General features: G+C 42.4%; 1 protein-coding gene and 1 pseudogene across 15 annotated transcripts; both read right to left on the bottom strand.

Annotated features, from left to right (window-relative positions):
• Positions 1–1,914: 1,914 nt before the first annotated feature.
• LOC137764586 (general transcription factor II-I repeat domain-containing protein 2B-like) lies at positions 1,915–2,964 on the bottom strand (annotated as a pseudogene).
• LOC137765055 (nucleolin-like) lies at positions 1,915–23,304 on the bottom strand. 15 transcript variants are annotated; one of them, XM_068544231.1, is made up of 7 exons: positions 22,757–23,304; positions 22,426–22,534; positions 19,397–19,604; positions 17,602–17,688; positions 13,409–13,532; positions 5,326–5,483; positions 1,915–4,108 (listed from the first exon to the last, which is right to left on the bottom strand). In XM_068544231.1, the coding sequence occupies exons 1-7, from the start codon at positions 22,825–22,827 to the stop codon at positions 3,972–3,974; spliced, it is 894 nt and encodes a 297-aa protein (XP_068400332.1). In that variant the 5' UTR covers positions 22,828–23,304; the 3' UTR covers positions 1,915–3,971. The 15 variants fall into 15 exon arrangements, 8 of the variants coding, with proteins under 8 accessions (XP_068400332.1, XP_068400324.1, XP_068400325.1 ...); XM_068544223.1 differs by having other exon boundaries at positions 1,915–3,579; XM_068544224.1 differs by having other exon boundaries at positions 1,915–3,579; positions 22,426–22,531.
• Positions 23,305–27,445: the final 4,141 nt, after the last annotated feature.

Raw genomic sequence — 27,445 nt, 5'->3', positions numbered from 1 at the left:
AAAGGTAGAGGATGGAGGAAAGCCCTACAGAGGCAGGGGATGGAGACGGGAGCACAGGGGGAGGGACTGGCCATGGGCAGGGAGAAGGCACCTTAGGAAGGGAGGAGGCTGCAGATCCTGGCAAGTGTGTAAAGGTGAACAGGAGAGGAGGGGGTCCTTCTCAAATGGCTTTTATTTAGGAGGTGAAGTTACCGAATGAGAAGGAGAGAAGAGTGGTAAATTTGGTTTGACTTGTAGGAAGAAGAGGGGGTCATATGGACAATGGGACAAGGGAAACGGAAGACTTTCAGGAAGCACTGATGGCTCAGCCAAGACTAGAGCCATGGGTGTGGCCCCGTCCTAAAGCCCCCATCTCCCTCTTTGCTCTGCTGTGGCTGTTCAGCTAAGCTTCTCCTCAGTAGTGGTCCCAGGACCTCTGCTAGAAGGCTGTCTTCAGGGTCAGCAGGTGGCATCTGCCTCTGCCTCCCTAGACAACAGGGTAGTTCTCTGGCCTTCGCAGAGCCTGGCAGAATGGAAGAGGAATCCCACCCCTGGAAATCAACCTTGTGGCTCACACGATGCCCAGAGAACTCACTCTGGCTGGCGAAGGCCCATCAGGGCACACCTGACACAATCAAATAAACTCAACCGTGAGCTTGGAAGAACTGACGTATGTTTAGAATTTACTAAGTGAGGGAGTGAGGGGGAAGGCAGCAGAATACATGATGTACTCAACCATATAAAATAATGCACAGAAAGTTGACAGAGAAAACATACCTAAATATTTATAGGCGTTACCTCTGGTTGTTGAGATTATAGGTTTTTCCCTTTATTTCTTTTCATTTATTTATTATTTTTGGCTGCGTTGGGTCTTCGTTGCTGCACGCGGGCTTTCTCTAGTTACAGCGAGTGGGGGCTACTCTTTGTTGCGGTGCGGTGGCTTCTCTTGTTGCGGAGCACGGGCACTAGGCACGCGGGCTTCAGCAGTTGTGGCACGCGGGCTCAGTAGTTGTGGCTCGCAGGCTATAGAGTGCAGGCTCAGTAGTCATGGTGCACAGGCTTAGTTGCTCTGCAGCATGTGGGATCTTCCCGGACCAGGGCTCGAACCCGTGTCCCCTGCATTGGCAGGCGGATTCTTAACCACTGTGCCACCAGGGAAGCCCTCCCTTTATTTCTTTAGAGTTTCCAAATGTTCTACAGTAAGTACATATCATTTCTATAATATGACTAACTTTTCAAGATATAGTTTCTGCAACAGTGAGCCGTCCTGTCCCAATTTCACAGTAGAAAAACACCTTTTGGATCACAGACCTCTTTAAGACTCTGAAGGCAGCTATGGGCCTTCTCCCTGGAATAGTGCTCATAAGCTCTTAGACGTGTTGACACCCCATTCTGCATCCCCTTGGGGTGACCAGGATGCCAAAGGAATGCCCATCCCTGTCTGTAAGAGGTAGAATGGCTCCCAGGTCCAGACACAACTGACTGTGAGCTGACCAACAATATTGAAATTTCAAAAGAAATGTGTTTAAATGCAAAATGGAAGCACCAAAAAAGAAGCCCAGAGGCCAGAATTGGCTATGCTGCCCCAGCTCTGTCTAAGGAAGCGGGTTACTCTGGCCTGAGCCCCACGATCACTGTGGCACATCTGTCATCCTAGGCGACAGGGTTGCATGAGGCATCTAAACATTCCGTTCATCCAGCTGACTCCCTGGTTCACATCGCTGGCTCACAAGTGCCTTTTGGGAAAATGTGCTGCTTTTAGGGCACAGGTTTATAAACTTGAATAACCTAAGCGCCAGAAAAGCAAAGTATAGGAAAAATAAGCTGCCAGGATATTATCAAACATTATTTTATATGTTATAAGGTACAAACATACGACGCCAGAGATTATACTTTAAATCTGACATTGAAAAAAACATAATTTGGAAATAGAAATAATTATTCAAAGTTCCATAATTTATTACTCCTCAAATTTGAAATTCAAAATCTGACACACCTTTCTTATGCCCCAAGATGTCAATCAACGTCAGGCTGTGAATCCTGTGTTGCAACATTCATCTTTGAATCCTTTAACTGGGAGCAACATTTAGTTTTCTTTAGTTTCATAGCAGAAAATAGCTGCTCACAAACATAAATACTTCCAAACACGGACAGAATCTTTGCACAATGGTTTTTATATTTAGGGTAACCATTCCCAAGATATCTGTAGAATTCTGGGATCCCAACATCACCATATTTGGCTTTCAGTATAGTATTACACTGCAATTCAATAACTTCCATTTGTAGCTCTTCATTCACACTATTAATACTAATTGAGAAAGGGGAACTGAACAATATTAGTTCATTCTCATAAAGTTTTAATCAGAGAACCTTTTTTGGAATTCAGCGTTCAACTCTTTAATTTGGTGAATGTAGTTCAGGCTGTCATTTTCATTTTCAGAAACTAATTTCAGTGTAGCAAAGTGGGCCAGATTGTTCCTTGCCAAATGAGTCTCCCAAAGACACAATTTCACTAGGAATGAGCCAACTGAATCATACGTTTGTGTCACCACTTGAGAACGCCTTTGCAGAGAAATATCCAACATGTTTAGATATGTCATAATGTCAACCAAAAAGGCTAAGTCTCTGACCCAATCTTTGCTTGTAAGCTGAGGCACAAATTTTCCTCTAGAAGACAGAAAGAAGTCAATTTCCTCCAACAATTCAAAAAACTGCCTTAGGACCACACCACGACTCAGCCACTTAAGTTCCATGGAGCAGAACATGCTTCCATATGGTGCATCTAACTCATTAAACAAAGCACCGAACTTTCTGCGGTCCGAGCCATGGGAGCGTATCTAGATTATGGTATAAACTACTATGTCCATGACACGGTAGTTTTTTAACTACCATTTTTAACCTTTTAGCACAAAGTGATTCCTGGAGAATGAGGCCGTGCACAGACTTAAGTTCTGTGTCTTGGCAAAGCTCTGACACTTTATTTTTTTATTTTTTATTTTTTTAATAAATTTATTTATTTTATTTATTTTTGGCTGCATTGGGTCTTCGTTGCTGCACGCGGGCTTTCTCTAGTTGCAGTGAGCGGGGGCTACTCTTCATTGCGGTGTGCAGGCTTCTCATTGCACTGGCTTCTCTTGTTGTGAAGCATGGGCTCTAAGCGTGCGCACTTCAGTAGTTGTGGCACGCGGGCTCTAGAGCGCAGGCTCAGTAGTTGTGGCGCACGGGCTTAGTTGCTCCACGGCACATGGGATCTTCCTGGACCAGGGCTCGAACCCGTGTCCCCTGCATCGGCAGGCGGATTCTTAACCACTGTGCCACCAGGGAAGCCCAGCCCTGATACTTTAGATTTCAGTTTTGCAACTAGTTCTTTAACACCAACCATCGCAGAGTCACCATCTGTGCTAATACTCACCAATTTTGACCAGTCCACGTTAAATGTTTTAAGACTTTTCTCAACATGTAAAACTAATTCATTTTCTGATGTTGTGCCTGTTATGGGGACCATGTCCAGAAGATCTTCGGTCACATCAAAAGTTTCATTGCCACCACGAATAAATACACCTATGTGGGGGTCGTTATTTCCATCCACTCCTTCCTGAGCTGCAATGGAAAAAGCCACAAATGATTCAGCTTTTTCTTGCAACTTGTCCTGCAAGTTCTCAGTCATGTTGTCAACATGCTGGGCAACAACACTACCAGTTAGTCTTATGTTGGCAAACGCTTGTCTCTGTTCAGGGCACATGATTTCTGCTGCACTCAACAGACAGCCCTTGATAAACTCACCACCTGCAAAAGGTCTGGCTGCCTGGGCAATTTTCTCACTTAATATGTAACTACATTTCATAGCAGCATCACTTATTTTATTCACATTCAAAAGCAAATCATGTTGAAATTTCAGTCTTTTTTTCAGTTCGTTGAATTTTCTATCACACATCGTTTCTGCAAATCCATCATGGTTCCTACGATGGTTGCTTTCATAATGGTGTCTTAGGTCACATTCTCTTGACACAGACAGACTTTGTTTGCATATTAAACATGCAGGAACGTTCTTTTACCTCCACAAAGAAATAAGCTCTCTCCCATTTTTCTTGAAGTGCATGGTTTTCTTGTTCTAACTTTCGTTTTCCCACTTTTGAAAGAGACAAATGCATAAGACATATAAAAATATCTTTACCAAGAAGACAAAAGTATGGCTTTGTGATTAAAAAAAAAAAAGTATTAACTATTTTTTCAAAGTGTCAGCATGATGTTCACTCCTTCAGGGTTGGTAAGAACTTCCAGCCAGCAGAGCAAATGCCACAGCTGAGAGGAAGCAGCTGCCTCTCTCCAGACGCCTGTGGACGTGTAGGGACGCAGCCCCAGGGCCACCAGACTTTCTGATGTAGCAAAAGAAGCTGGAAATCCAGTTTTTTATGTGAAATCTCTTGATTTTTAAAAATATTCATGGTAAATTCTATTGTTTTATTTTTTTTTTCTGTATAAGCCACCACATCTAGAAATCAGATTAGGCAGATTAGGTTTGGGGTCTTTAAACCTGAGGAAGTTCCCTGGTGGTCTAGTGGTTAGGATTCGGCACTTTCACTGCCGTGGCCCGCAAGCCACGCAACAGAGCCAATATTTTTTTAAAAAACCAAAAAACAAAAAACACAACTTGAAGAGAATTAAATATCTAACTCTGAAACCACAGGTTTAAGAGCTTGTTGAAACAGAATCCTAGAAGATACCCCAAAAGGGGGAACTAAACTGATGTCTCTCAAAGTGCCATGCCTTCTGCAGTCATCAAGGTTACAGTTAACTAGGACAATACTTATTAGCTTGACAGAATTATGAGGATGACTTACACATTTTTGATAGAGTGAGAAACTGTATTTAAAAGTGCCAAGTGGGACTTCCCTGGTGGTGCAGTGGTTAAGAATCCACCTGCCAATGCAGGGGACATGGGTTCGAACCCTGGTCCAGGAAGATCCCACATGCCTCAGAGCAAGTAAGCCCGCGCGCCACCACTACTGAGCCTGCGCTCTACAGCCCACTAGCCACAACTACTGAGCCCACACGCTGCAACTACTGAAGCCCGCACATTCTAGGGCCCATGTGCTGCAACTACTGAAGCCCGTGCACCTAGAGCATGCTCTGCAGCAAGAGAAGACACCACAATGAGAAGCCCGCACACTGCAACAAAGAGAAGCCCCCGTCCGCCACAACTAGAGAAAGCCCGCGTGCAGCAGCGAAGACCCAACGCAGCCAAAAAAAAACAAAAAAACAAAACAGTGCCAAGTGCCCCTAACCTCATACTAGCCCCTCCCTGGGAAACCTGGGTCTCCAGCTACAGAGCTGTCACACCCTTACTTCTCCAGTTGCACTTTTTTCTGTCTCTCTCATCTTGGCCTTGGATTTTTGCTCTGACAAGGTTCAGAACTACAGCAAGCCCACCAATCTCTGTTCCTTGCTTCTCTTCCAAGGCTCTCTCTGCATCGGCCTGTGACTTGAAGTCAATAGAGGCAATCCTGCAATTGTGGGGATAGGGTAGGGGAGAGAAGGAAGAAGAGTCAACATTTAGTACTCTTCTGTATTGTCTTTCGAATTAGTAATGCACATACAAGATTCGAAATGCAAAAGGTAGAAAGGATATAGTGAAGTCTTCCTTCTGCCCAATTTCTATCCTTAGAGGCAACATGCTGTATAAATAAAAGCAAACGTACACACATACACACACTGGTTTTTTTTTTTAAAAGGTCTACTGAGATATAATTTCCAAATCATAAAATTCACCCATTTAAAGTGTACAAGGGTATATTTACAGAATTCTACAACCATCGCCATAATCTAATTTTAGGACAATTAAGCACCCAGCCGCAGTCACTCCTCATCCCCCCCAACTCACTCCCATCCCCCAGCTGCAGGCAATCACTATGCTACATTCTGTCTCTGTAGATCTGTCTATTCTGGACATTTCACATAACTGGGATTATACAAATATGCCATCTTTTGTGTCTGGCTTCTTTCACTTAGCCTAATATTTTTGAGATTCATCTGTGTTGTAGCATGTATCAGTACTTCATTCCTTTTCATGGCTGAGTAACATTACATTGCATGAAAATACTACATTTTGTTTATCCATTCATCAGCTGTTAAGACATTTTGGGTTGTTACCGGTTTGGGCTATTATGAATAAAGCTGATACAAACATTTGTAGAAAAGTGTGGATATACGTTTTCACTTCTTTTGGATACATACCTAATAGTAGAATTGCTGGACCGTACAGCAACTCTATGTTTAACATTTTGAGAAACTACCAAACCGTTTTCCAAAGCAACTGTGCTATTTTACATTCCCACCAGCAATGAATCAGGGTTCTGATTTCTCCACATCCTTGTCAACAACTGTTATTGTCTTTTTTATTACAGCCAATCTAACAAGTGTGCAGTGGTATCACATCATGGTTTTGTCTTGTTTTGGTTTTTTTAAATATCTTTATTGGAGTATAATTGCTTTACAATGTTGTGTTAGTTTCTGCTGTATAACAAAGTGAATCAGCTATATGCATACATATATCCCTATATACACTCCCTCTTGCGTCTCCCTCCCACCCTCCCTATCCCACCCCTCTAGGTGGTCACAAAGCACCGAGCTGATCTCCCTGTGCTATGCAGCTGCTTCCCACTAGCTATCTATGTTACATTTGGTAGTGTGTATATGTCAATGCTACTCTCTCACTTCATCCCAGCTTACCCTTCCCCCTCCCCACGTCCTCAAGTCCATCCTCTACATCTGCGTCTTTATTCCTGTTCTGTCCCTAGGTTCATCAGAACCATTTTTATTTTTAGATTCCATATATATGTGTTAGCATACGGTATTTGTTTATCTCTTTCTGACTTACTTCACTCTGCATGACAGACTCTAGGTCCATCCACCTCACTACAAATAACTCAATTTCGTTTCTTTTTATGGCTGAATAATATTCCATTGTATATATGTGCCACATCTTCTTTATCCATTCATCTGTCGATGGACATTTAGGTTGCTTCCATGTCCTGGCTATTGTAAATAGTGCTGCAATGAACATTGTGGTACATGACTCTTTCTGAATTATGGTTTTCTCACGGTATATGCCCAGTAGTGGGATTGTTGGGTCATATGGTAGTTCTATTTTTAGTTTTTTAAGGAACCTCCATACTGTTCTCCATAGTGGCTGTATCAATTTACATTCCCACCAACAGTGCAAGAGGGTTCCCTTTTCTCCACACCCTTTCCAGCATTTATTATTTGTAGATTTTTTGATGATGGCCATTCTGACTGGTATGAGGCGATACTTCATTGTAGGTTTTTTTTAATAAATTTATTTATTTAATGTATTTCATTTTTAGTTGCGTTGGGTCTTCGTTGCTGCACGCGGGCATTTCTCTGGTTGTGGTGAGCGGGGGGCTACTCTTCGTTGTAGTGCGCAGGCTTCTCATTGTGGTGGCTTCTCTTGTTGCGAGCACTGGCTCTAGGCGCGTGGGCTTCAGTAGTTGTGGCTCGCAGGCTCTAGAGCGCAGGCTCAATAGTTGTGACGCACGGGCTTAGTTGCTCCGCGGCATGTGGGATCTTCCCAGACCAGGGCTCGAACCTGTGTCTCCTGCATTGGCAGGCAGATTCTTAACCACTGCGCAACCAGGGAAGCCCCCTCGTTGTAGTTTTGATTTACATTTCTCTAATGATTAGTGATGTTGAGCATCCTTCCATGTGTTTGTTGGCAATCTGTATATCTTCTTTGGAGAAATGTCTATTTAGGTCTTCTCCCCATTACTGCATTGGATTGTTTGTTTTTTTTATATTGAGCTGCATAAGCTGCTTGTATATTTTGGAGATTAATCCTTCAATCAGTTGCTTCGTTTGCAAATATTTTCTCCCATTCTGAGAGTTGTCTTTTCGTCTTGTTTATGGTTTCCTTTGCTGTGCAAAAGCTTTTAAGTTTCATTAGGTCCCATTTGTTTATTTTTGTTTTCATTTCCATTTCTCTAGGAGATGGGTCAAAAAGGATCTTGCTGTGATTTATGTCAGAGTCCTCTGCCTATGTTTTCCTCTAAGAGTTTTATAGTGTCTGGCCTTACTTTTAGGTCTTTAATGCATTTTGACTTTATTTTTGTGAATGGTGTTAGGAAGTGTTCTAATTTCATTCTTTCACATGTAGCTGTCCAGTTTTTCCAGCACCACTTATTGAAGAGGCTGTCTTTTCTCCACTGCATATTCTTGCCTCGTTTATCAAAGATAAGGTGACCATATGTGCATGGGTTTATCTCTGGGCTTTCTATCCTGTTCCATTGATCTATATTTCTGTTTCTGTGCCAGTACCATACTGTCTTGATTACTGTAGCTTTGTAGTATGGGAGCACATACTTCCATACTACAAAGTCAGGAAGCCTGATTCCTCCAGTTCCGGTTTTCTTTCTCAAGGTTGCTTTGGCTATTCGGGGTCTTTTGTGTTTCCATACAAATTGTGCAGTTTTTTGTTCTAGTTCTGTGAAAAATGCCATTGGTAGTTTGATAGGGATTGCACCGAATCTGTAGATTGCTTTGGGTAGCACAGTCATTTTCACAATGTTGATTCTTCCAATCCAAGAACATGGTATATCTCTCCATCTGTTTGTATCATCTTTAATTTCTTTCATCAGTGTCTTACAGTTTTCTGCATACAGGTCTTTTGTCTCCTTAGGTAGGTTTATTCCTAGGAATTTTATTCTTTTTATTGCAATGGTAAATGGGAGTGTTTCCTTAATTTCACTTTCAGACTTTTAATCATTAGTGTATAGGAATGCAAGAGATTTCTGTACATTAATTTTATAGCCTCCTACTCTACCAAGTTCATTGATTAGCTCTAGTAGTTTGCTGCTAGCATCTTTAGGATTCTCTATGTACAGTATCACGTCATCTGCAAACAGTGACAGTTTTACCTCTTCTTTTCCGATTTGGATTCCTTTTATTTCTTTTTCTTCTCTAACTGCTGTGGCTAAAACATCCAAAACTATGTTGAATAATAGTGGCTAGAGTGGGCACCCTTGTCTTGTTTCTGATCTTAGAGGAAATGGTTTGTTTTTCACCACTGAGAACGATGTTGGCTGTGGGTTTGTCATATATGGCCTTTATTAGGTTGAGGTAGGTTCCCTCTATGCCTACTTTCTAGAGAGTTTTTATCATAAATGGGTACTGAATTTTGTCAAAAGCTTTTTCTGCATCTACTGAGGTTATCATATGTTTTTTATCCTTCAGTTTCTTAATATGGTGTATCACATTGATTGATTTGCGTATATTGAAGAATCCTTGCATTCCTGGGATAAACCCCACTTGATCATGGTGTATGATCCTTTTAATGTGGTGTTGGATTCTGTTTGCTAGTATTTTGTTGAGGATTTTTCCATCTATGTTCATCAGTGATATTGGCCTATAGTTTTCTTTTTTTGTGACATCTTTGTCTGGTTTTGGTATCAGGATGATGGTGGCCTCATAGAATGAGTTCGGGAGTGTTCCTCCCCCTGCTATGCTTTGGAAGAGTTTCAGAAGTATAGGTGTTAGCTCTTCTCTAAATGTTTGAGAGAATTCGCCTGTGAAGCCATCTGGTCCTGGGCTTTTGTTTGTTGGAAGATTTTTAATCACAGTTTCAATTTCACTGTTTGTGATTGGTCTGTTTATATTCTCTATTTCTTCCTGGTTCTGTCTCAGAAGGCTGTGCTTTTCTAAGAATTTGTCCATTTCTTCCAAGTTGTCCATTTTATTGGCATATAGTTGCTTGTAGTAATATCTCATGATCCTTTGTATTTCTGCAGTGTCAGTGGTTACTTCTCCTTTTTCATTTCTAATTCTGTTGATTTGAGTCTTCTCCCTTTTTTTCTTGATGAGTCTGGCTAATGGTTTATCAATTTTGTTTACCTTCTCAAAGAACCAGCTTTTAGTTTTATTGATCTTTGCTATTGTTTCCTTCATTTCTTTTTCATTTATTTCTGATCTGATCTTTATGATTTCTTTCCTTCTGCTAACTTTGGGGGTTTTTTTGTTCCTTCTCTAGTTGCTTTAGGTGTAAGGTTAGGTTGTTTATTTGAGATTTTCTTATTTCTTGAGGTAGGATTGTATTGCTATAAACCTCCCTCTTACAACTGCTTTTGCTGCATCCCATAGGATCGTCGTGTTTGGGGTCGTCGTGTTCTGTCATTTGTTTCTAGGTATTTTTTGATTTCCTCTTTGATTTCCTCAGTGACCTCTTGGTTATTTAGTAGCATATTGTTTAGCCTCCATGTGTTTGTATTTTTTTACAGTTTTTTTCCCGTAATTGATATCTAGTCCCATAGCATTGTGATCAGAAAAGATACTTGATATGATTTCAATTTTCTTAAATTTACCAAGCCTTGATTTGTGACCCAAGATATGGTCTATCCTGGAGAATGTTCCATGAGCACTTGAGAAGAAAGTGTATTCTGTTGTTTTTGGATGGAATGTCCTATAAATATTAAGTCCATCTTGTTTAATGTGTCATTTAAAGCTTGTGTTTCCTTATTTATTTTCATTTTGGATGATCTGTCCATTGGTGTTAAAGTCCCCTGCTATTATTGTGTTACTGTCGGTTTCCCATTTTATGGCTGTTAGCATTTTCCTTATGTATTGAGGTGCTCCTGTGTTGGGTGCATAAACATTTACAATTGTTGTATCTTCTGGATTGATCCCTTGATCATTATGTAGTGTCCTTCTTTGTCTCCTGTAATAGTCTTTATTTTAAAGTCTATTTTATCTGATATGAGAATTGCAACTCCAGCTTTCTTTTGATTTCCATTTGCATGGAATATCTTTTTCAGTCTGTATACGTCCCTAGGTCTGAAGTGGGTCTCTTGTAGACAGCATATATATGGGTCTTGTTTTTGTATCCATTCAGCGAGCCTGTGTCTTTTGGTTGGAGCATTTAATCCATTTACATTTAAGGTAACTATTGATATGTATGTTCCTATTACCATTTTCTTAATTGTTTTGGGTTTGTTTTGTAGGTCTTTTCCTTCTCTTGTGTTCCCTGCCTAGAGAAGTTCCTTTAGCATTTGTTGTAAAGCTGGTTTGGTGGTGCTGAATTCTCTTAACTATGCTTGTCTGTAAAGGTTTTAATTTCTCCGTTCAATCTGAATGAGATCCTTGCTGGGTAGAGTAATCTTGGTTTTAAGTTTTTCCCTTTCATCACTTTAAATATGTCCTGCCACTCCCTTCTGGCTTGCAGAGTTTCTGCTCAAAGATCAGCTGTTAACCTTATGGGGATTCCCTTATATGTTATTTGTTGCTTTTAATATTTTTTCTTTGTATTTAATTTTTGATAGTTTGATTAATATGTGTCTCGGCGTGTTTCTCTTTGGGTTTATCCTGTATGGGACTCTCTGTGCTTCCTGGACTTGACTATTTCCTTTCTCATGTTAGGGAAGTTTTCGACTATAACCTCTTCAAATATTTTCTCATACCCTTTCTTTCTTCTTCTTCTGGGACCCCTATAATTCGAATGTTGGTGCGTTTAGTGTTGTCCCAGAGGTCTCTGAGACTGTCCTCAATTCTTGTCATTTTTTTTTCTTTATTCTGCTCCCTGGCAGTTATTTCCACCATTTTATCTTCCAACTCACTTATCCATTCTTCTGCCTCAGTTATTCTGCTATTGATTCCTTCCAGGGTATTTTTAATTTCAGTTATTGTGTTGTTCATCACTGTTTGTTTGCTCTTTAGTTCTTCTAGATCCTTGTTAACTGTTTATTTTCTCCATTCTGTTTCTGAAATTTTGGATCATCTTTACTATCAGTACTCTGAATTCTTTTTCAGGTAGGTTGCCTATTTCATCTTCATTTATTTGGTTTTGTAGGTTTTTATCTTGCTCCTTCGTCTGTAACATATTTTTCTGTCGTTTCTTTTTTTTTTTTTTTTTTTTTGATGGGTGGGGCTGTATTCCTGTCTTGCTGGTTGTTTGGCCTGAGGCGTCCAGCACTGGAGTTTGCAAGCAGTTGGATAGAGCCGGGTCCTGGTGCTGAGATTCGGACCTATGGGAGGCCTCACTCCAATTAATACTCCCTGGGGTCTGAGGTTCTCTGTTAGTCCAGCAGTTTGGACTCGGAGCTCCCACTACAGGAGCTCAGGCCCAACCTCCAGCCTGGGAACCAAGATCCCACAAGCCGGCCGCTAGTGGTTCCTCCCATCCCCTTAGGTGTCCATGATCCCCCAACGGTGCCTGGTAGGTTCCCTAGCTGTGCAGAGATGCGAATTCCGCGTCCTCCTAGTCCACCATCTTGACTCAGCCCTCCTTCACATCATGGTTTTGATTTGCACTTCCTCAGTGACTAATGTTGAGCATCTTTCTACACGTTTACTGGCCATTTGTACACCTTGTTTGGAGAAACGGTCATTCAAGTCCTTTCCCCATTTTTTAATTGGGTTGTCTTTTAATTATTGAGCTGTGAGAGTTCTTTATGTGTCTTTTATATATACAGGTCTCTTTCATATATACGATTTGCAATATTTTCTCCCAGGATGTAGAGTTTCTTTTGACTTTTTAGATAGTGTCCTTTGAAGTACAAATGTTTTTAATTTTGATAAAGCCCAACTTCTCAATCTTCTCTTTCATTGCTTGTGCAAGACTTTAATCCAAGGTCACAAAGATTTACTCCTGTCTTTTCTTCATCGTTTTCTATTTTAGCTCTTACATTTAGGTCTTTGATCTATTTTGAGTTAATTTTTGGGTATGGCATGCAAGCCCAGCAGAGTGCCCCCAAACCTCCTCACAGTAAACACTGCTAAAAATTTGGGATTTATCTTTTCAGACTTGTTTTCTAAATCTGTGGGATTCTTTTCCAGAGATTATGTTCATCAGAATACACTGGGATAGATTATTTTAGAGTTCACCTACACCAACAAATTAAGCTCAAATGTATCTGTAATCCTGATACCCAATTTTTACCACATTGAGAATCCCTTCAAAATACATTCTCTTCCACCCTTTCTAATTTCACCATATTCACCCTCTTAGGCTACCAAAGCCCAGATACATAGTGACAGTGTTTCATTAATTGGCTACAACATAATTCTAACAGACCAAGTTAATGTTCTCTTTTGGTACCTGTCCAGACAAGTCACCAAGGGTGTTATTTTCCTGTAGTCAGCCCTGGAGAGATAGGATGAAGATAACCTATGAGTGGATTCTTCCAATCTTCAATCTTGTACTTGATAGAATAAAGTCTTCATTTCTCTGTGACAGCCCTACAGTCTTCTAGAAGCCTTTGGCTATCCATTTATGATGCTTTTTATGCCTGCTGGTAGAAAGGCTGGATAACTACTTTTTCCTTCTCTAAAATCCGGCATGAGTGATTTGGGAGAATACAATGAAATTCTGTTATGTTTGAATCCAGTAGACATATATTCTTTTTCAGTACAAGGTACAAAGACATACCTTTCACTCATCCCATCCTTGCTCACCAATCTGATTTGAAAAGTATCCTCAAACACTTCTATTAATTCATGCTGAGTGACTCTGTCAGGCAAGTTCTTGATCAAAAGTGTTTTGGCATTTCCATCTTCATAAACACAAAAGAGTATTTTTAGTCTGAGTTTAGATCTCATAAGCATCAAGAGTTCTCTAAAAGAGAAAAAATACTTCTCAAAGAGTTGGAGAGTAGTACATATTCCTTCATTTAACAATATCTGGGGACTTCCCTGGTGGTCCAGGGGTAAAGAATCCGCCTTCCAATGCAGGGGACACAGGTTCAATCCCTGGTAGGGGGAACTAAGATCCCACATGCTGCAGGGCAACTAAGCCCACGCGCTGCAAACTACAGAGCCCACACGCCCTGGAGCCCGCACGCTGCAAGCAGAGAGAGAAAACCGGCACGCCACAACTAGAGAGAAGCCCATGCACGCCATGACAAAAAGATCTCACATGCCTCAACAAAGATCCCATGTGCCATAACTAAGACCCGACGCAGCCAAAAAAATAATAATAATAAATAAGGAAGATAAATAAATATAATATTTTAAAAAAACCAAACATTTGCACACAGCGTCTGGGTGATGACGGCCTGTGCTACGTGCGGGCTGTGAAAATACAGACTTGGCCTCCACTCTTGAGAATGTAGTCTTGTTGGGGAAAAGGCTAGTAAACAAATAGTCACATAATTACAAACTGTGGTAAGTGCCAGGAAGGAAAAGTAAAAAGGGAAATGAGAACATCAAGTAGAGAAGACTTAACCTAGTCTGGGGGTAAGGGAAAATTTTTCTGATCTGTAGAGGTGACCTTTAAGCTGAGACTCTTGGATGGGTTGTCAGTAGCCAGGGGATGAGTCATGAACATTAGGACAGAGAAGGTGAGCCATGCGGCTAGAGCAGAAGGAGTGAGAGCACGGCAGAGAGTGTCTGTGCTGTGGAAGTAGGCAACTTGCTAGAAACTGAGGAGTGCTTGCACGGAGTAAGAAAGAATACGATATTCCTGCCTGATGCAGAGTCTTCTAGGTTCGCAGGTATCTCTGAACAAGTTACCCTGCTTGCACACCTTTCTTTGTTTCCTTTCCCTTTTCGGTTTCTTCCATTTAATTTCATATCCAAGGACGTCTGTCTCACTAAGTTCCAGGGCTTTTTCCTGGTCGTCAGCAGATTTAAAATTCACATAACCAAATCTCCTACAGAGATGCAGCCGAAAAGGAAAGAAGAACACAAGTAGAGTCAAAAGGCATATGCCTTCCAGCTGGCTACTCACACTGGTTGTGAGAGTGGAAATTAGCATTGAGTCAAACGCAGCTGTCAAATTTTACAAATTAAAACCAAGGCTCCAGGGCTTCCCTGGTGGCGCAGTGGTTGAGAATCTGCCTGCCAATGCAGGGGACATGGGTTCGAGCCCTGGTCTGGGAGGATCCCACACGTCGTGGAGTAACTGGGCCCGTGAGCCACAACTACTGAGCCTGCGCGTCTGGAGCCTGTGCTCCGCAACAAGAGAGGCCGCGATAGTGAGAGGCCCGTGCATCGTAATGAAGAGTGGCCCCCGCTTGCCGCAACTAGAGAAAGCCCTTGCACAGAAACGAAGACCCAACACAGCCAATAAATAAATAAATAAATACATAAATAAATATTTTTTTAAAATTTTAAAAATTAAAAAAATAAAAAAACCAAGGCTCCACCAACTGGCAATATCGGTGCCATGAAGTAACCGGAGAGCAGCAGTTCTCACCTGGGGTCAGTCTGACAATATCTGAAGACATCTTTGGCCATCACAACTGGGGGATTACTTCTAGCATCTAGTGGGTAGAATCCAGGGATGCTGTTGAACAGCACCCCCCCACAACAAGGAATTAGCTGGCCCCAAATTTTAATAGTGCAAGAGTCGAGAAGCCCTCCTCTGGGGCAAGGACTGAGAGTCAGGGCAAACTCACCCACTGAAATCATTATTAGTTTTCTAACTACTGGCCAGATTTAACCAAAAGCTATAAAAAATGAAACTTGAAAGGACACGTTTTTGAATTTCTGTTTTAAGAAACAGCCATTGCACTTGTGAATTGAAACAAAAATATCTTTTTTTTTCTTTTGGCCATGCCATGTGGCTTGTGGGATCTTTTTTTTTAATAAATTTATTTATTTATTTATTTTTGGCTGCGTTGGGTCTTCATTGCTCTGTGCAGGCTTTCTCTAGTTGCGGCGAGCGGGGGCTACTCTTCGTTGCAGTGCACAGGCTTCTCATTGCGGCGGCTTCTCTTGCTGTGGAGCATGGACCCTAGGCACGCAGTCTTCAGGAGCTGTGGCACACGGGCTCAGTAGTTATGGCTCGCGGGCTTGCGCAAGGTCAGTAGTTGTGACGCACTGCCTTAGTTGCTCCGCGGCATGTGGGATCTTCCCGGACCAGGCCTTGAACCTGTGTCCCCTGCATTGGCAGGCGGACTCTTAACCACTGCGCCACCAGGGAAGCCCCGGCTTGTGGGATCTTAGTTCCCTGACCAGGGATTGAACTCGTGCCCACAGCAGTGAAAGCACGGAGTCCTAACCACTGGAGCACCAGGGAATTCCCAAAAATATCATTCTTAAAATAGAACGTGTTGGCAAACTCAAAGGCTATTAGAGTAAGATTTTTTTTTTTTTTTGGCTGTGCTGGGTCTTCGTTGCTGCCTGCGGGCATTCTTCTAGTTGCAGTGAGCGGGGACTACTCTTCGTTGCAGTGCGCAGACTTTTCATCGTGGTGGCTTCTCTTGTTGTGGAGCACGGGCTCTAGGTGTGCGGGCTTCAGTAGTTGTAGCACGTGGGCTCGGTAGTTGTGACTCGTGGGCTCTAGAGCGCAGGCTCAGTAGTTGTGGCGCACTGCTTAGTTGCTCCGCAGCATGTGGGATCCTCCAGGACCAGGGCTCGAACCCGTGTCCCCTGCATTGGCGGGTGGATTCTTAACCACTGCGCCACCAGGGAAGTCCCAAGAATTTTTTTTTAATGCAAAAGGAATCTTTACTTACTACAAACACAACAATATTTCACGATATAGTTAATAAAAAGTGTAAGCAGAGCAATGTGTCAAAAGTTGTGGCATTACCTCTGGAGCCAGAATGCTGGGCTCAAATCCTGACCCTGCCACTTTCTAACTGTGTGATATTGGGTACATCACTTAACTTCTCTGTGCCTCAATTTCCTCCTTTGTAAAATGGGGATAATGACAATAATTACTGATGAGGATTGTCTTATGGATTCAATGAGTTAAATAAACAAGGAACAATGCCTGGTACAGTGAGTACTCAATGAATGTTTACTATTATTATTATCTTTTCATTTCTACCTAAGAAATTCTGAGTACCATAAAATAAGCATGCTCACACCCAAGACATATGCTTCTGATGAGAAAGAAGTAAGAAAGGATGAAATTCAACTCAGCAAAAAAGCAGAACTGATACAGAACCTATATTTGCCACCAAAGCTAGGGGTTTTGTGATTAAATCTGTGTTCGTTTAAAATAATTCTAGGCAAATAACACTGCTCACAGTTGGAAAATCATGAAAATATGTTTCTGTAAAGACTTGGAAGATCTTGTGATTAGTTTAGTATTTTGGTTGGAAAAATGGGATAGCAAAATTTAGTATAATGGATTTATTAAACGAGCCACTGAAGGACTTTAAATGCTCATTCTGAACTGCAAGAAGCTGAGGTAATATCTTATAAAGGGCGAAGAACAAGTAACAAAAGGATGTGACAAGAATAATAATTGTTGGGTTGATAAACTCTTAACAACACCCTTAATTTATCAGTATTTACCTGGACAAGCCAACTCTGACACCAATGACTGCGACGTCATTTTTAGCAAAAAGTTCACTAAGACCAGTTTTTAGTTCAGCAACAGTTTTGTTGAAGTTCAGGTTTCCAACAAATAGTTTGAAACTTACAGGTGGTTTAGCTGCCATACAAAAAGGCAAAAAAAAAAGAGAGAGAGAGAGAGAAAGAACTCAAAGAAACAGTTCAGAAAGAATGACGCTAAAAAAAATTTCCATTGACGAATCTGGCATATTGTAACTCCAGGCTGCAATTAAAATCCCTTTGTCCATCACTTGGGCTAACAGAGATTTGGTTTTCGCCAATATGAAATTCTCCATGTGTCTCTCGTGCTCTAAAACGCAGCAAAGAAGTTACCTTCTAATTTCTGATTTTTGGTTTCAGGGGAAGCCTTCTGTTTGATCATTTCCTCCTTCTGTTTATCAGGTGCTTTCTTCATAGGCTCTGTGGGCAAAAGCCAGAATATAGTTTTTCTGTTTTGTTTTGTTTTTTCAGAATACAGTTTTTTGTTTCTTTGTGGTTTTTTAATAAATTTATTTATTTATTTATTTATTTTTGGCTGCATTGGGTCTTCGTTGCTGTGCGCGGGCTTTCTCTAGTTGCTGCGTGCGGGGGCTACCCTTTGTTGCGGTGCGTGGGCTTCTCATTGCAGTGGCTTCTCTTGTTGTGGAGCACGGGCTCGAGGCGTGCGGGCTTCAGTAGTTGTGGCACGCGAGCTCAGTAGTTGTGGCTCACGGGCTCTAGAGTGCAGGCTCAGTAGTTACGGCGCACGGGCTTAGCTGCTCCGCGGCATGTGGGATCCTCCCGGACCAGGGCTCAAACCCGTGTCCCCTGCGTTGGCAGGCGGATTCTTAACCACTGCGCCACCAGGGAAGTCCCCAGAATATAGTATTTTTAATGATCTGTCTGTGCCACTAATGAGTAAAGTGGAAGCTTTTACACTGTCCACAAATACCATATCTACACTGTGCCTATTCTCCACAAGACGCCTGGGTTAGGTCTGGTCAGAATACTTTTAAAAGCATTTATAGGGCTTCCCTGGTGGCGCAGTGGTTGAGAATCTGCCTGCCAATGCAGGGGACACGGGTTCGAGCCCTGGTCTGGGAAGATCCCACATGCCACTGAGCAACTAGGCCCGTGAGCCACAACTACTGAGCCTGCGCGTCTGGAGCCTGTGCTCCGCAACAAGAGAGGCCACGATAGTGAGAGGCCCGCGCACCGTGATGAAGAGTGGCCCCCGCTTGCCGCAACTAGAGAAAGCCCTCGCACAGAAACGAAGACCCAACATAGCAATCAATCAATAAATAAATCTTTAAAAAAAACAAAAAAAGCATTTATAAATTAATTAGGCAAAGTTCTTCAAGTTCATAAAAGAACTTCAACAGCCCTGCCCAAGGGCTTCGCTTATAACTCTAATTCCTTGATACTGGCCACCACTTAACAGAACTGGTTTAGGTCATTCTGACCTTCCTCTTCCTCACAGCCTTTGTCATCACCCTTTTGATCCTGCCATCTTCCTCTGCCCCCAGGGGAAAGGCTTTTCTCCCCCTAGCCCATGTAGGATACAGGGCTTCTTTTTCAGAATCTAAATGAAAACCCACCTAATCAATTACTGCCACACAGACTTGTTAAGAATGAAAATGACAAGTTGTTCTTTCAGAGAAACTGCTCATAAGTCTGACTGTCTACACAAATCTAAGAAAAAACTTCGCTGTCATTTTAACCTTTTATTTGAAATAATTTAAAATGTATTATTGTATTTTCATAACAATGCTAAGAATTACTGCTTTGGAAGAAACACCATTTAAAAGGTTACGCAGATGCCATCAGGACAAAAAAATCACTGAGAGTCAAACCTGGGGACAATGAACCTGCCTGGCTCATAAGCACAAAGAGAGAAAGAGTGTACAATATTCAAAGAGAAAGAAAACTCTGATTCTGGTCATGTGGACAGCAGAAGTCAAATGTCCACTGGGACGCCTCAAGCCAAGCCTGGAAAATCGGCCAGGGATGCCAAGGGTGGTATTTCCACAGAACCCTTCCGAGAGCCATGTGCAATGGCATGTAGGGCTGACCCCGACAGCCACCAGCAGGGATGTCCCCAGAGGGGACTCTTTATGTCCCTCATCCTGACACAACTCACAGTTCTTACCTTCATCCTCCTCAGGGTTCTCATGTCTCTTCTCATGGTTCTCGAGCATGGCACTCCTCCTGTCTTTCGGCAACTTGGCCCCTGTGGCTCCCTTCCTGCATGGTGATATGAATTTCTCAGCAAACATGGGAGCCAGAAACTTTTTTTTCTCGATTTTATTTCCTGGAGCAGTAGTAATCTTCCTACCATTTTTCTGAGGGACATCAACCTAGAGGAGGAAGAACAACAATGAAGAGATGTCTCATCTGTGGCCGGGAGGTGACAGTCACACTGCACAGTCAGCAAGTGCAAGATCTGCTCAGGCCCACGTGTCAACATCTGTGCTGATTTCTCCAGGTCCAATTTCTCAGTGTGCAGTAAAAGAGCTCCCAGCAACAGAATTACCTGGCACACTTGCCTAAGAAAAAAAGAGAAAAAGAAAACTCTTGGATTTCACTTGGAGCTTTGAAATCAGAATCTCTATAGGGAAGGATCTAGGTTTCTAAAAGTATGCAAGCTACTGCCCTAGGAAAACATACCAAGTCAACTACTGTTTAGGTGGCTCAATGTGTCTGTAGAGTCCCAACTCTCTGCATTCAAGTAAAACACCAAAGGAGAGGACCCCCACGCAGGCACCTGAAACATACACAGGAATTAGAGCCAGGCCCCCAAAACCGGACCTCATGCTTCCTAATTACACCATTGATTCCCATCCCAGAGCTACTAAAAATTGGGCACAGTATTATAAAACTAAACGACTAAAGATGAAAATTTTAGCAGAACACTGAATGAAGTCTCGCCACATACAAAAGGAGAAAATGAAGAACTATGGGCGGTGGATGACCATGTGAAAACACAGCAAGAAGGCAGACATCTACATGCCAAGGAGAGAGGCCTCAGAAGTAACCAAATTGGCAACAACTTAATCCGGCCTCCTGAACTGAGAGAAAGTAAATTTCTGTTGTTTCAGCCACCAATACATCTGTGATATTTTATTATGGCAGCCCCAGCAAAAACACATCTGGTGTGTGTGTGTATGTATATGTATGTGTGTATATATACATACACACATACAGACCTCAACCCACATCACAGGAAGAGATGAGTCACTATAATATGATGTGACTAGCATTACTGGTTATGAACAATATTTACAGGCAAACGGATGAGGGACCAGTTCATCTGGCATAGGAAGGACATGGGATCAGGGAAGGCACGTGAAAGAGACTAGGGTTTGAATTAAATAATTTCAACGAGCCCACAGTAGGGTATGGTTAGCCTAGAAGTTAATCTAACTGTGATACTACCACTATATGCTGCACCAATCAGAGTAAACGGTCACAGGCATCACATTTTAAAGAGGAATGACCAAGGGCTGCCAGTGTGAACAGTCTAGAACCATACCACATGCATCTCAGTTTAAGGAAAATATAACGTAACTACTCCTATTTTCCTCTGAGCTAACACAGTCTGGGTTCCGAAACAAAAGTTGCATTCACCAAGAATGTTTTGGCTCTGATTATAGTTAACGCACTGTGTTGAGGACATCACAGTACAGTAGGTACTCTCCTAACTATGTCTACTCACTATGTCCACTTAACTATGTCACATTAAGCTAGTCTGTGGCTGGATTAAATGGCCATCTCAATTCCAAACAGGATTTACTAACTTGATGCCTATGAAACGCATGGGAAAAGCACATGCGGCTAATGGGCTACTAAGTGGTACTCAGTACACCTGGAAATTTCTGATCCTATAAGCTGAACTGTATCCTTAATAAGCCTCAGTCTTTTGTTCGCAAACCTATATATGACCGTTGTAGTTGCAGTTTCAATTACATAATAAATGTCATATAAACCAATCAGATTAATGCAAGAAGTTATTGAATCTAGTAAAACAAAGTTGAACGCTTTGGACATACTCAATAAAGCTCAAAAAGTGCAGTCAAATTAGGCGTGGGTGAGGAACCATAAAAGAATGGGGGGAAAAAATGTAAAAATGTAGGCGTCTGTATTCGAATTGCTTTCCTAGGGTTCAAGTTTTGCTTTGTTTTAAAGAAACAAATTTTAAATTGCAAAAGATACACAATGGGTATACTTTATACAGAGAAGATAAGCTACTGCAACAGTGAACTCAAAGTCAAAGACAAAGCCTTAGCCCCATATCAAAAGATTGGCAATTGAATACCTATCTGTCTCTCCAAAAGAGCTGCTTGGGCGAAGACTGAGAAATGAACCAGGAAAGAGTAGGGGCTTTGGATTCGGCAGAACCAAATGCATAACGCTGGTTCTGTCACTTATTATTTGTCACTTATTAGCTCATGAAACCATGAGCAAGTTAGTCAATGACTAAATCTCTTTTGCTGTCTATGAAATGGCGCTAAGGATCCCTACCTAACATGGTCACTGTGAGGATGAAATGAGATAGTGCATCCAGTCCTAGCACAGTGGCTACAGAGATGAAGCATTCACTCTTCATTAACTGTGTACCCACTCACCCACCTCAATTCTTTTAGGGCCCAACTTAAACCTATCTATATTGGAATACTAATGCAGAGGCTCCCAGCCAGAATCAGAACATACTAGGGACCTAAATATTTGCCGAGAGGATAAATATGGAAACATATGTTTGGTGGACACACAAATTAATGGAATTTAAGGAAGCAATTTTAAGAATCAAGAGATTTTCTTTCAAACTGGTATTCCCAGGCAATCAGAATCACTTTTCAAACAAAGAACACTTTTGTGTTCCCCAAATAAACTGCACTTAGTCACAATGTATTTTTCTTTTTGCATAACACTAATATTCAGTTTGCTAATATTTTTTTTGGAATTTTTACATCTATGCTCATGAGAGTGGTCTGTAATGTTCTTTTCTAAAAATGACCTTGTCAGATTTTGGTATTGAATTTAGGGTGAGCTTGTGAAACTAGTCGGAAAATGTTCACAAAACCACTTTTCAGATCAAATGATGCAGTTTAACTGCTTTCCTCTGGATCCTGATTGTTGACATTAGTAAGTTACTCTTCCGCCCACTGTACATATAGTTACCTCATCTCTACTGCCATTGTCCTTATCTTCTGACGTCTCATCTTCCCCATCTTCTATCTCCTCTGGGGAAAGACTCATTTTCTTCAGTTCACCTTGATTTGTTTTCCTGCTTCAAATGGACAAGATTATTAGGCACATCACAGGGACTTCAACATTCCAGGCTATGCACCTTTTGCCTCTAGTATTCGTGTTAAGTTTCCATTTGCAATAAGTCCGTGTTAGGCCTCATCCTAGTTATTTTCATTGGGAATCTTTTACTCTCACCAGCTAATACCAAAATATATTACACAGATAATTTCCGGTAGATATTTGTAGGTTAGGTCTCCCATACCTTCTCTTTTGCCACGATCTAGAAATGAAACTCCTCGAGGTAAAAAAGGAATTCCTCCCTTTTCCTCTCATTCTGCTCCCTTCACCACCGTTTTCAAATAACTCCGATGCTCTTAAAAATTAGTAATTCCACCACCGACTGCTCAAACGGAAGCACACGGGACCAAAATAAAGCCCCGATGGCGGAACAAAATCAGTACCTACAATTCAAGTGTCGTTACCTCTCCAGACAGAACTCAGTGTTAACTGGAGTAGCTTCCACCTCTACCGCCATCCAAATTAACGACACAAATGAGTCTCAAGCCAGGACCTTTAACCATCACTTCCCAAATTAACCCGCACAGTGTTGTCCCTGACGAGTACTCCTCCCCTTAAAGCTATCGCTGGTGTAGGGCCCCGCCCGCTCAAAGCCCCGCGGGCCACCACGCGCGGCCACCCGGACTACACGCCCGGCAAGAGCGTGCAGCAGCCCGCAGGCGCCGACAAGCTGGGACGGCCCTCCCAGCCAGCCTCCCAGAACTCTAGGCCCAAGCGGAACACAGCCCGGAAGAGAATGGCGCCCTCGTGACTCCGCCTCGCCCAATCAGAGCCCGCGCTGCCTTTAGGCCAATCCCGAGCCGCAATCCTGGGTGGGGCGGGCAGTGCGCGAGACTGGGGGCGGGGTCTCGAGCCGGGGCAGCACGTGTTGCGCCTGCGCGCAGGGCGGAGATTTTTTTTTTTTTTTTTTTTGGTTTGGGCGGGCCCGGGAGGCTCGTGAGTGGGTCAGGTGGGCGCCGGGCGTGAGCGCACCGTTTCCGTGGAAGGAGGCACGGGTTCCGCTACATGCGGGGACCTGGCGGGCGGTCACACACCTCGGCGCTTACCTACTAGTGGACTTGTAGGAAGTAAACAGGGGTCATAAAAACAGCCACTCATTGCGGGCTGGTAAACCAGGGTCGGTTCCAGGCTTTCACATCCATTAATCCGGTTAGGCAGCCACCCCCTCATTGGGGTGTGTGATAGTACTCTCGACGTTTTCAGCCTAGAAGGAGGCGCAGACCTTACAGCGCGAGGTGGAGCGGAGACCAGAACCCGGCAGTCGGCCTCTTGACCCCGGGGAACCTTCCCTCGCTGCCAACCCGCGTCTGAAGCTGCCCTCAAAGCAGTTAGTGATAGTAGTAATGGTCACAACTAAAACATTAATATCTGTTTTGTGCCAGGTCTTATACTGGTTGCTTTTCATACATTTTATCATGGGCTTTTCAAAACAAATCTGTGACTTAGAATCGGTTACTGGTTTCACAGGCTCACAGAGTGAGGTTAAGGAACTCGTCCGAGGCCGTTGATTTGCATCCTCAATGACTTAATATGGTCTCTTAGTTTCTTTGAATTAAGCCATCTTTAATATGTGCTCTCTCAACGACCATTAGCACCATTAGGCCCTGTAGTAGGATCAAAATTCTAGGAATAATACCCACACTGGGATTTGAAAATGAGCACTTCGGGTCATGTGTGTGTTTTTGGGGGGTGGGGAAGGGTGGCCCTGAGTAAGGGGCCCTGCTTTTGTCCTAGCTTCAGAAAGTCCCAAATTGGGAAGGAAGAAGAGTAAGAAGAACGATTTGCCTACATATTTTAGATTTGGTACTTGGCTGAATATAGTAAAAGAATATTAACCAATAGGATTTATCTCTGGAATGCAAGATGTCGCAAGGTAAGTTAATAATGTCAAACTAAGAGGCTAAAGGAAGAAAAATACATATCTTTTAAATAAACCTTATCTGAAAATGTAGAATAAACATTTGATGGCAAAAATTAAGAAGCATTCTTATTAAAATCTGTAATAAGAACTTGGCATAGGAATGTCACTCTTAGGACACAGCAGGATTATGACAGAGCAAAAAAATTATGACAGATTTGGCCATGTTACAATTTAAAACCTTTGGATGCAAGAGTCTCTATAAACAAATTTAAAATATAAGGAACAAATTGGGAAGAAATATTTGTAACATATATAATAAAAAGTTAGTATCAGAATATGAAAAACTACAATAAGAAAAAAGCAAACGGGGACTTACCTGGTGGTCCAGTGGTTAAGATGCTGTGCTTCCAATGCTGGGGAGCGGGGGGGGGGGGCGCTGATTCCATCCCTGGTTGGGGAACTAAGATCCCACATGCCATGGGGTGTGGCCAAAAGTTAAAAAAAAAAAAAGGCAAACAAATATGGGCAAAGGATATGAAAAGTAGTTTTCAGAAGAAATTTAGGTGGCACGAAAAGATAAGAGATGCTCAGCTACACAACCACCAGGGAAAATATCATTTAAAACAATAATACAATACTATTTTGTATCATCAGATTAACAGAAATTAAAACATCAAACAAGTGTTTGGGGATCGTGGGGAAACTGGTGAGAAGGCAAATTGTTACTGTAGAGGTGGAAAAATATCTCTTTCCTCTACCTGTCTAAATTGTTAGCTGGGGCCCTGTAACAAAAGGCAGATTAACAAGCGAAAAGCATACTGTTTGATGTGACACAGGAGCCTTCATAAGGAAATGAAGACCTGAAGAATGGGTTAAACCTGAGTGTTTTGCTAGATTTGATGAAGAGTAGAGGGTGTCACAAAATGTGATAGGCTGGAAAGGAGTATGAGGTAAGTGTGGTCTTGGTGTCCTCAGTCTTGGAGAAAAGAATGCTTTCCTCTGGGTAGAGGGAGAGCACCTCTCACGTGAGGGTCTTATGACCTGCTTCAGGGGAAGGTCAGAGAGTCCTCTCTGCACATGCTGTATTACCAATGCATTTGGCTTAAAATATTCAGTATGCCAAGGTGCTGTATTTTGGGGTAGCATATCCTGAACCCCCTCATTACAAACACCTGGAGAGAAATTTGGCGACTTCCTGTTGAGGTAAAAATTCTCCTTCCTTAAATTTAGGAATTCCACTTTTCTCACCTAGAGATAAGGGATCACGCTGATGAAGATACAAATATGTGACTCTTTATTGCAAACTTAAAATTTATTATGGACATTTTCAAACATACGTTACTAATTAGAATATAATGAATCCCTTTTTACCCGTCACCTCAATCACTTCAATATTTTTGCAGTTCTTTTTTCAGTTATTCCCTGCCCCACTTTTTTTTCCTCTCCCTCTCTCCCTGTTTTTTTTTTTTTTTGGCTTGAGTATTTTAATGTGAATCCCAGGCATCCTATTATTTCGCCAGTAAACACTTTTTAAGTACTGATACAGGCTATCAGGATTAATATCATCTAATATCTAGTCTGTGTTCAGTTTTCTGTCTCAGAAATGTCTATTTGCTGTTGGCATGTTTGAATTAGGATTCAAACATTTCCATGCATTACATTTGGTTGATACATCTTTTAAATCTTTTTTACTCTGTAGTAGAAACCCCCTTTTAAATACCATTTATCTGTTGAAGAAACCAAGCCGTAGTCTTACAGAATTTGTCCTTATACTAGATTTGGCTTTCCCCGTTGAGGTGTCTTGAACACGCTTCATCCGCAGTGATCTTGTAAACTGCCACTTAGATCCGGAGGCTTCCGTACATTCAGCTTCAATTTTTTTTTTTTTGCAAGACTTATGGTTGGGGCTTCCCTGGTGGCGCAGTGGTTGAGAATCCGCCTGCCGATGCGGGGGACACGGGTTCGAGCCCTGGCCTGGGAGGATCCCACATGCCGCGGAGCAACCGGGCCCGTGAGCCACAATTACCGAGCCTGCGCGTCTGGAGCCTGTGCTCCGCAACAAGAGAGGCCGCGATAGTGAGAGGCCCGCGCACCGCGATGAAGAGCGGCCCCCGCTCGCCGCAACTAGAGAAAGCCCTCGCACGGAAACGAAGACCCAACACAGCCATAAATAAATAAATTAAAAAAAAAAAAAAAAAAAGACTTATGGTTGGTTTTGTGTACTTGTTACATCCTTCTAGAAGGCACTTAATGTCTGGTTAAGTCGCCACTTTTAGTGATGGTAAAATTGATCTCACAGTTTGGGTATTGTCAGCTTCATCCATCCATCGTAACCATGGACATTGTACCGGACGGTTCAAGGCAGTTCTCTCATAAAGCAAATGATTGAAAACAATCTATTATTCATTAATGAGGGGAGGGTATATGTGTGGGAAATGACAGGGATCAAATTGCCAGAATGTTAATAGTGGTTAATTTAGGTGTTGGGAATCAAAGTAATTATTTTTGTACTTCATTTTTTTTTTCTTCAAATTTACTAAAATGGAAAGAAATCCTGCCTATGCATGAAGGCCAGACAGACAAGGAAAAAGACTGGAGGGAAGGTTCCAAGTCCAAATTCCAGGAAGAGCAACCAGGGAAGTCCAGAGAATGAGAGCAAAGAACTTGGACCACAGTCTGCTTTGCTATTGTTTTTGCCTGTCCAGTGTCCATTCCTCCTCCTGACGGCCCCTGTTTCCTTTAGGGTCTCCCCCTCCTCCCCTGGATTCAGTTTTGGTGGAACTGTCATTGTAGCTGCTCCACCCTTCCCTGGCCAAAGCTCAGGGGCCAGTCCAACCCCTTCTCCCAGGACTTTGAGCAACATCGCCTCCTCCTGGAAACCTTCCCTCCACTGGGGCAGCTGCCTCTCTTCTGTGCCCCCAGACTTCCAGCTGTCAGAACACTTGTATGCCCCCGCTCCCAGCCTTGTACTGTCCCTGGCACGTGGTACTCAATACATGTTAGCTGAATGAA

The sequence above is a fragment of the Eschrichtius robustus genome, chromosome 5 (assembly GCF_028021215.1).
Source record: "Eschrichtius robustus isolate mEscRob2 chromosome 5, mEscRob2.pri, whole genome shotgun sequence".
Lineage (NCBI taxonomy): Eukaryota > Metazoa > Chordata > Mammalia > Artiodactyla > Eschrichtiidae > Eschrichtius > Eschrichtius robustus.
The sequence above is the reverse complement of the archived record's forward strand: the minus strand, read 5'-3'. Positions and strand labels throughout refer to the sequence as shown.

Coding starts and splice junctions, on each gene's coding strand:
- LOC137765055 (XM_068544223.1), bottom strand. CDS start 22,827: ATGAGAGGAAAAGGGAGGAATTCCTTTTTTACCTCGAGGAGTTTCATT. Junction 17,689..19,396: donor GAACCCTGAGGAGGATGAAG/GTAAGAACTGTG, acceptor TTTTGCCCACAG/AGCCTATGAAGAAAGCACCT. Junction 5,484..13,408: donor AAGGATGGGATGAGTGAAAG/GTATGTCTTTGT, acceptor CCACAATTGCAG/GATTGCCTCTATTGACTTCA.